This window comes from Podarcis filfolensis (genome assembly GCF_964270895.1).
Source record: "Podarcis filfolensis genome assembly, chromosome: 9".
Classification (NCBI taxonomy): Eukaryota; Metazoa; Chordata; class Lepidosauria; order Squamata; family Lacertidae; genus Podarcis; species Podarcis filfolensis.
This window is the reverse complement of record NC_139610.1, coordinates 2,228,404-2,238,494: the sequence shown is the minus strand read 5'-3', so window position 1 is coordinate 2,238,494 and position 10,091 is coordinate 2,228,404. Positions and strand designations below refer to the sequence as shown.

Sequence of the window (10,091 nt, the reverse complement as noted above, 5' to 3'; positions counted from 1 at the left end):
TAACTGCTTTTTATGTATATGTGATTTTATATCATTTTATTTATTTATTTTGGTGTATTTATCTTGATACTATGACTTGGACTGTAGTCCAGTAACATCTAAAGGGCCACAGGTTTGTCATCCCTGAACTACAGTTCTGTGTTAAAAATATAATCAATTTTAGTCTGGAAAACTGTTTCCCCAAATCAACCATCTCTTTAATGCCTCAAATTGGAAGCATGGTTTTCCAGTTCAACTGGAACTATAAAGCAGCAGTTAACAATACCTCAATATATTTAGTGTTTAAAAATTAGCCAGCTCTAGACTTCATGCAGTGTTTTTTTTTTTTAAGGAAGTGCAAATGATTTTCAGAGGTTACATCATGCTATGTGGTTTTATTTTTGGCCAACAAAAACAGTTTTGTTTCCTAATATGACCTTTGCAGCCAGCTAAGCTGTGAAAGAACTGATTTTAAACTTGTGAATGCTTTTTAATAGAGACCTGGAATAGGCATTTAAAGAGAGAAAGATAAACTTTATTTACAAATGAAATTGTTTTGCGGACTGACCTTAATTTTTAACCACTGTATTTTGTGCAGGTCTAAAGCCCTCTGAGTAGTTCAAACAAAACTTAGAAGTAACTAAGTCATTGAGAAGGTTCTGCATGTCTTCAGCCAGTTACAACTTGTGGTCCATATATAGGGTCCATTATATATATATATTTACTAGCCCTGCCCTCCCATTTAAAGTTCTGTTCAACACAATCAAAGGCCTTACCATTTTCCATGCCTAGGAAAAAGCATATACCTATTTTTGCCTTTGATAAATACAGATGAATGAAACATAGCTTCTCAATATTATCTAACAGTATTCTGTCATGATTCAACAGTATTTTATCTTTTTTAACTACTATGTATAAAGGTCGTTCTAACTTGTCTCTGATAAGCTTCACATACCTTGTACATTCTGTGTCTGACAACTGCAAGAACATAAGCAATGCACATTTATGCGTATATATTTGGTCTTGTAAAATATTAGCAATATCTTCTTCTTTCACAGTGTCTGGGAACAGTGTTATGGATTCCTGAAAATTATATAAGAGAATAGCTTTATTAGAAGTGATTATTATTATTATTTTTTAAAAATAGTCTATTGGCTTTCCACCATTATTCAAGGTGATTTACAAAAATCATTAAAAGAATATAAATAGTCTCCAAAACAAGTATAATCACATAGCCTAGAGCATAGAAGCAGTAAAAATTAGCTGATGAAGATACGCATAATCTAATTTGCAAATCATTTGGCACATCTGCTTTCCTTATGAGCCCAAAGTTAGTTGTGACTATTTTGAATTCATAGAAATAGAAAACAGTGGATTTTTTTAGCAGAATCAGTGCTTAATTTATGGTGTGCTTTCATATTTTGCTTTTGGATAGCGATTTGCATGTTTTTTTTATTCTTTCCACCTGATCCTACATGCAATTCTTTGGTTCTTTATTCCACATCTCATTACATTATTGTTTGTTCTGGGGGAAAGTGTGAGCTACTTTTCCTCAAAGAGAACTATTAGATATCCCTTAAGGGGTTGTATGCTTTTTCATAATTTTCCTTTCAACTGACTCTTCACTGAATTCAACTGTTGTGCATCCAAGGAAAGACAATTCTGCTCTGCATTTTATTCTTTGCTGATTCTAGAAGCTGTATCAATCATACTCTTCTTTAGTACTGTTTTAAACGCCTCCTAATTTATTGTTGCAAATAACTTGCTATTTTTGTTATTAATGAAATGAATAGTTTTTCTGCTCAGAACGTTTAGCATGACCCCTCTTCAAACAGCAGCATTTTGAGTTCCCATTTTTTAGCCATTTTATTGCTTTTCTTATATCTACATATCATCATTGGCCAACGATGGCCATTCTCTCTTCTTTTTATCCCCCAGAAGCTTCTCAGTGAAAACACAATTAGAATCCACTGGAGTGAGAGCTACATTTGGGCATGAATGATATGGGTGATTCCCACTGTTCATGAGTATAAGCAGATGGGAAACATTTTGTTTTAAATATGGGTCAGTGGGACTGGAATTTTCCCAGTTCCCTACTTTTAGGTTTAAACTAGTGGTTAAGTAGTCTACAGTAAGATTCTCTGAAGAAAATTTCAGGACAGGAAGAACAGAATCAAGAAAGTCCCTTTGTCTAATATTAGGGATAATTTTGCCCAAATACTCTCATCGTTCACAAGTTTCTCGTTTTCATTTAAATGTTGTTGTTTTAAAAAGGTCCTTCAAGATATGTCTTAAATAGAAATTCAGATTATTATATATGTACCACTCTGCCCAATTCTATGATGGCATTAAGTCATTCTGGTAACAAGATGTTTGGTGTGGTAGAATCCCATCACCTATCAGTAAATATTAGATAATAATTAAATAGAAAACAGCTTGAAATGCATTTTACAAAAACATAGAATTCACGGATAAGACATTTGTACACAATGTCTCTTTCTTTGAAGTAACCAGGATCCCTTTTAAATATAACTTTGTCCTGATAGGTTCCTTCAGAAAACTCTCCTCTGATTTACACAGCACCTTGTCTTCTCTGTCTTCTTACCATATTCTCCAACATTGTTTTTGCTTGTCTATAGCTGTTTTGCTTGTTGCTGTTCCATAATTTCTTGTTTTGATTGCTTTATTCAGTTATCTCGGGGAAAAACAAGAATTTTATTTTCATCAAGACTCTTTTGGCAGAAAGTCTTTACCATTTACTGTATCCCTTTACCATTACTGTATTTGAAAATTACTTACTGTTGCAACCATCACTGCTGTTCCCTTCAATCAGGTTGTTGCCATGCTCTATGGAACTGGTCCGTGGAATCTGGCCCTTCCTGACAGTGATTAGGAAAATTAAAAAGAATAAATGTGGATGTGAGTTCACATTGCATTTAGCGGTTGCGGCTTTTGCTATTACAGCCTAATGGGCTTTTACATCGAACTTTCAGACTGACTGCTCCACAGTTAGGTAGCATTTAATCAGCTGTTAGTTTGAAATAGAGACATGGATTGGGCTGTCAATGCTTAGTCATGCATCCTCTGTGCACATGACCAAATGCTGTGTACACTGAATGGGCCATCTGAATAGGTTTTTAATTAATTTTCATTTTTCACATCACACAGTCATCTGAATTATTAAGTTACAAGTCCACATCATTATTTGCTGTGTCATTGCAAGTCTTTCTTTAGTGGAGACAGGACATTTGAAATAAAGTTTATGCTAATCATTTCTGCCCTATACAGTATGTTGGGTTTGGTTTTACAGAAGCTGCTTTCATATGTATATTAAATTGCTTTGATATTTTTAAAAGGGAAGGTGTCCCAGAAATTACATAAATAAATGTACATTGCAGAAATGTTTTATCCCATTAAGCTATTCTTCTGTACTTTTAATATTTTCTAAAGGTGACAATGGGCAGCTTAAATAATGCATTCAGTTCTCTATTGCTGAAAGGGACTCGGTTCTAATGTGAGATGGGAGTGTGTCACAAAATATTTCCTTTTAAGAACTGCTGTTACACGGTGCCTCAGCAATGCTTTTTAAAGTTTTAAAAAGTGAAAAACCATAAGCATAGTGAAATGTTTTTATTAACCTCAAAGACTAATATTGCATGCATTATAAATGGAGAATATTTATATCATGTAGAATATTTAAATTCTGTCAGGACAGAATCAGAGACGTTATGTGAATCGCTAGGCCAGCCTTTGCCCAGGGCCTTCTAGGTCTTCTGCCCTACAACCCCTACCATCTCCAAGACATCTAGAAGATGCTGGGTTGGCAGAGTCTGGCATAAGCACTACCATTTTACCTGCAAAGAAAGAAGAATGCACCAGCAACCAGGACACTTAGGACGACCACTGAAGCTAAAACAGCTGCAAACAGTTCACCTCTTGGATGGCTCTTGATGCTCGGTAGTAAAATTTCCTCACAACGATTTCCTGTATAATTTTCAACACACCTGCGAAACAGAGGTTTACATTAACTGAGTATCTTGTGGCACAGCTTATATATACTTAATCTACCAGTACTTCTCAACACTTGCTTGTCTTGACACACAAGCATGGCCAGGAAGCAGCAAAATCTTGGCTGTGCCGGTAGAATCAAAGATTTGTAGAGCTGGAAGGGAACATGAGGGTCATCTTGTCCAACCCCCTGCAATGCAGGACTGGGGGCTTGAACCTATGACCCTGAGATGAGTCTCGCATTCTAACAGTTCAAATGAGTGTCATTCTCCATGGCTCCCCTTAAGACAATTTACATTTGACATTTCAGTTAGTGGGTTATGTCCTGGTTCGGAGTAGACTACACACTGAACCTGAGTCAACAGTGTGACAACAGCAAAAAAATATACTTTTCTAGGCTGCGTCAACAGAAGTCTAGTGTCTAGATCAGGAGAAGTAATAGTCCTGCTCTACTCTGCCTTGGTCAAACCACACCTGGAATATTGTGTCCAGTTCTGGGCACCATAATTTAAGAAGTATATTCACAAGATGGAGTATGTGCAGAGAAGGGTAACCAAGATAATCTGGAAACCAAACCTTATGAGCAATGGCTGAGGGAATTGGGTTTATTTATCCCGGTAAAGAGGAGACTGAAAGTAGATATGACAGTCATCTTCAAATATCTGCAGGGCTGTCGCATGTAAGACAGCAAAGTTTTGTTCTCCTGCTCCAGAGGGTAGGACCCGAACCACTGGATTCAAATTAGACAGATGGAGCTTCCAACTAAATATCAGGAAGAATTTTCTGACAGTGGAACAGACTCTCATGAAAGATTGTGCACTCTCCTTCCTTGGAGGATTTAAAGCAGAAGTTGGGTGGCCATCGGTCATGTATGAGGTTCCTGCATTGCAGTGGGTGGGACACATGATCCTCTGGGTACCTTCCAGCTCTGTGCTGTGTGCTATATACCTTTCATGATGATGGAAAAAGGCATTCAGAGGCATTTCAGGTTGTAGGAAATTCATAAAGGTGCAGTGTTGGCAACCCCATCCCTAATGGCTAGTCAACTCTTGTGCAACTGTTTGAAGCAGAGTAAAGTAAAAGGTAAAGGACCCCTGTATGGTTAAGTCCAGTCAAAGGCAACTATGGGGTTGTGGCACTCATCTCGCTTCAGGTTGAGGGAGCCGGCATTTGTCCACAGACAGCTTTCCAGGTCAGGCGGGCAACAGGACTAAACCGCTTCTGGTGCAATGGAACACCATGATGGAAACCAGAGCACACAGAAATGGTGTTTACCTTCCTGCCACAGCAGTACCTGTTTATCTACTTGCAGTGCCGTGCTTTCAAACTGCTAGGTTGGCAGGAACTGGGACGGAGCAACAGGAGCTCACCCTGCCATGTAGATTCAAACCGCCAACCTTCGATCAGCAAGCCCAAGAGGCTCAGTGGTTCTGATTAATATTGCTAATCAGAAAGAATAGCTAATATTGCTAATCAGAAAGAAAGACCACAGCACCACCTGTGTCCCTGAAGCACTTTATTAATATCCTAGTGCCACTGTCCTTCCATTAGCAACTTGTGCCCTTGTATTTGTGCCAGACCAAAATGCAGGTAAAGTTAGTGGTACATCTCCCTGCTACTAAACATAACTATGTCATGAATAATTAGTACTACTAGTAATATATTTATTTGTACCCCACCTTTCCCCCTGATGGGACTAAAGGAAGCTTACAGTACATGCCACTGGAGGGGTAGAATGATCGTAGATGTGTTTCCTCAAATTACTTTTACCGTTAGCCCGCAACTTAAATGCATTTAACTTTTATGCATTCAGCTTTATACACATGGCAAAAAAACAAAAAAGACAGGGCAGAAAGGGGAACAAGGTTCCGGGGGAAGTAACTTTGGCAATTCCACCTGCCATTGAAACCAATGAGATTTGACTGCACAGGATTTTGGCTTTAGGCTAATATTACCATTAAAAGTAGAAACCCTTTCTTGATTTATATACAATGAACTGAACTGAAATACGACTGGAATTTACTTAACACTTGGGTTATTTCTTACATGTATGGCCTCTATTGAGACACAGGGTTGACCAGAGTAGCTGCTTTATTTTCTGAGCGGGCTACTTACAGACTTGCCTCATTTCCTGCTTGCGTTCTAGTGTTTGCCAACTCTGCTGTCGATGTTTGCGCTGCTCATTCAGCAGTGGGAGGAAACCTGGTGCAGTTGCCTGCTGATGTATCACTGCTCTTCTGTATTTTTGATATTTCACATGCGCACATTAACAGTAGGAGAGAAGTTGGGGAAGGGGTGCTCAGTGGAAGAGCATCTGTAGAAGGTCCCATGGTTAATCAATGGCATCTCCAGGTAAGTCTGGAAATGTCCCTTACCTGAAACCTGAAGAGCCAATACCAATCATTGTAGACTACTGAACAGGATGGACCAGTGGTCTGACAGTGTAGGGCAGCTTCCTATGTTCCTATGTTCAAAAGTGCTTTGAGTGGCACATGTGAAATCTGTCCTGGTCTGCAGCATAAAGTAGTTTTCCTTTTCTTTCGTCCAGTTGCATTGCAGGTTTAGTAGGCGTTGCACTCATATACTACCCCCCACTGCTTTCTTTCTGATTAGCAATATTAATCAGAACATATAGTGTTATTTTTGGAACTCTAGTCTAATCAGGAAAATCAAGGGGGTTTCTTTATTAACGTGCCTTGTATATAAATATCCGTTGCAGGCAAAAAATACCATGTTCCCACTAAAGTCTGCTCAAGCCAAGGAGCCAAGATCCTTATTACTTATGCAAAGTTTTAGTGCCCCATAATTCTGCAGTCAAAACAAAGCAATGCAAATTATAAATGTGTATGCCAATAACTTGACCTGCATGTTTATACTGGTAACAGAATTGCACTTTCTCTTTGCAGGATTTGGTAGATATTAGTGTTGCTTTACACACAAACACACCACATTCTTCTCTCCCAAACACCATGTGCTATTTCCTGTACTGCACCTAGTTGGGTCTGCCATACTATATTATGGTATGTTACCAGAAACATTATATTGTTACCAGAAAAATGCCCATTGCCTCCTCCCTTTGCCCTTCTCTAGGCACCTGTTGTGTGCCCCCCTGTGCCCCCCACATGTCCTTGGGTCCTAGATGTCCACAGTGACCTTTCCAAGCAGGCCATCTCATCCTGCCCTCCAGTCATTCCCATCACATTCTGTTTTATTTTTCCAATTTACTGTAATCATTACATGGTTAGCAGTCTTAGTCCTCATTGGTCTGTTTTGCCCACCAGGTTAAAAAAAAATTAGCTTTCATATTTCTGCAAATCCCTCAAGCATGCTGATTCCCCCTCTAGTGGCCTTGTTTTGGCTACTATTTCCACTCTGCACCAGAGTTCGCTGTTAGGAGAGATGCTGAATGTCAGAGTGAAGATCACAGCTAAGTACTTTACAGTCCAATCACAAAACATATTTGCCTCAATCTAGAAAAAGTTAGTTGCACCTAATGCAACAGTCACATGTGCAATAAGTAGTCTTCAGAGAAAACATGCCAAAGATGGCAAGCACTAAATCCTTTCAAAATTGACGGGACAATGTGGTTCAACAGCTGTGGACATTCTTGGAAGACACAGATTATCTAGACCCATTTCAGTCTGGGTATAGCTCAGGCTATGTGATGGACCCTTGCTCAGAGGTCTGCACTGACTGCCAATTTGTTATCAGGCCAAATTAAAAGTTTTCCTATTGGTATATAAAAGTTTCTCCCATTGACTGCTACTGATTTTGGGGGACCTAACATTTTAAATGGAGCCACGGGATTCAATGTGGGTCCTGTTAAATTCACTCAGCCTTATTTCCAAAAAATATGTTACCATCGGTGTGGGATTTTGTATCTGAATGGGTAGTAGTAGCCTAATAGCTTTTGAAAGGCCATGTGTCAGCTATGAGACCTCTCCCGCTTCACCCAAATCCCCATTTCTGCCAAAAAGAGCAGTAACTGTGAAAAATCCAAAAGCAAACAGGAATCATTTCCTTCATGTACTCATTAAAGGGCATGTTTATCTATTCAAAAGAAAGGTGTGATTCTGCTGTGTACACAGTCCACAGTCCACAGAGTTACACAAGGTTCTCTTGCATCATGTGTCCTGGTTTAGCATACCACTTTTCTCAATACAGCATTTTTTTATTGCCAAGAAGCCTCAGACCACATTTAGACCTGCACTGCAGTGATCCCTCATCATTCACTCTTTAGGACTTTTCCAGAGAACTTTCTGCCTTGATAAACAGTCAACTGCTGCAGAGGAGCTAGAAGTCTTCCCCAAGCAAGCACTTTTGTTGCAGGGATATCACATTTTCCTTGTGCTCAAAACACAATACGGGACTAAATCAGCAATATGATGGAAAAGTGGAGGTTTTCTATCCTCTGCAATACCCCAAATATGGCAACCAGGCTAAACTACAGATTAGATGCAGATCTGGCCCAATCACATGAAACGTGGAGCAGTGTGGGATCAGTGCCAAATCAAAGTGCAAAGCAGTTGGTTGTGGGGAGGCTGGACCCTCCCACCACCAGATTCTCCTACCATTTCCTCCCCAGCTGAACTCTGATACCAGAAGTGGGCTTTCTGGGGACAAACACAGATGAGGGAGTAGAAAGCTAAAAATTCTACTTGCACATTTCCTTTGCATTTAAATTACACCCCCCCCCCATTGCCAGTCCACACATGATCACAACAGATATACATTAAAGTTATAGGTCCATTGGTGTCCTGGACAGTACAGCTCAAATAGTAGTGGTGGTAGGGCATCCAAGTATGACTATTACAGTTTTAAATGGCAATGCAGTTTCTTTTCTTTACCATGAGAACTTTAAATGTCTGGAAAAAATCTTTAGGGTGGGTGGGCAAGTGAGGAAGATGTACTCTCACAAGATCTTCCTTAGGCAGAAAGATCACTGTGAATTCTTACCTTACACTTTATAGCACATAGAAACCAGCCAAGATGATTCAAATGTCATTTCAATCAGATAAATATTAACAAGATTTTTATGGACTTTGGGGTCCCAAGCAAACTCTCTTCTTCAAGTCTTCTAGTGATTGACTCTGCTACTGGCTATGGAAGCCAACTACCTTAGCACCCAGTCTTTTCTGCACAGAGCTACAATTTTGCCAATCATTTGAGAAGGAATCAAGGCAGAGGATTAGCAACTTGGAGAAGTTGGGGTGAGATCTAGGGATAGATCCTTTACATGCCAGTATTTGTCTAAGCAAGCATTTGGTCCTTCTGTAATACCACTGAGCTGTGGAATACATATTCTTCCATTACTACTATTCCTAGCTCTACTGATTACCAAGTGATAGCACAGTGTAAACAAGACCTTTCTTATTTATAATTAGCTTTCTTGCCTGACTGATAAGGAGCATGCCATGCTTTGAATAAGAACATGCTGGAATACAATCCTCTAATTCACAGAGCGATCCCATCCATTAGTTACATACTTGACAGGATAGAATTGCTACTAAATAAGTGGATAAGAAGTTGTAACAACTTCCATATTTACTAGCCTCTTCTGGTGCAATGGGAAAAAATGAGTCGCTAGTCCTGACGTTGCCCAAAGTTATGCTTGCTGAAGTGGTAAAAGTGAAAATTCAGCATGTGGCTACTTCATTTAACACTAAAGCCAGGTAGATGAGGAAGATCCTAGCAGCTCAATATCCTGACTCCCAGCCCCAGTGATTGCTAACACAATGAAATGCAGCCCATTTCCTGAAGGGTGGAGGAAGGGGAATGCATAAGCAAGGTGTGTTTTATACTCTATAGCAGAAAGGGAGCAGGTAACATCATAGTCCACACAACAGGAGGTGTAGGTTATCCAGCCAGCAAGTGGCCTCTTTGTTCAGATACTGGTTTCTGAACACAGAGATGCATGAAACATATCTTTGTGCATGAAACCCGCATATTGGTATATGTGATTGTTGTTAGCTGATTTGACTAGAGCAATAAAATGCAATATAAAGACTAGTAACTAACGAACTAAAAAAACAAAGCAAAATTGATGTTTATACTAAAACCAGATGTCATAATACCTGACAGTTGTCTGTCCAACTTTAAAAGAA

At 39.3% G+C, this 10,091-nt stretch overlaps 1 protein-coding gene across 9 annotated transcripts in view; it reads right to left on the bottom strand.

Moving 5' to 3' along the window:
- Window positions 1-492: 492 nt before the first annotated feature.
- The window catches only part of NRG4 (neuregulin 4), a 72,345-nt gene continuing 62,746 nt past the window's right edge, over window positions 493-10,091 (bottom strand). For all 9 annotated transcript variants that reach the window (XM_083630884.1, XM_083630876.1, XM_083630878.1 and 6 more), the window contains 4 exons: window positions 3,834-3,983; window positions 2,779-2,858; window positions 2,585-2,674; window positions 493-1,062 (listed from right to left, as the gene is read on the bottom strand). In XM_083630884.1, coding sequence (XP_083487010.1) covers window positions 2,667-2,674; window positions 2,779-2,858; window positions 3,834-3,983 — 238 coding nt within the window. In that variant the 3' untranslated portion in view covers window positions 493-1,062; window positions 2,585-2,666. The remainder of the gene's footprint in view (window positions 1,063-2,584; window positions 2,675-2,778; window positions 2,859-3,833; window positions 3,984-10,091) is intronic.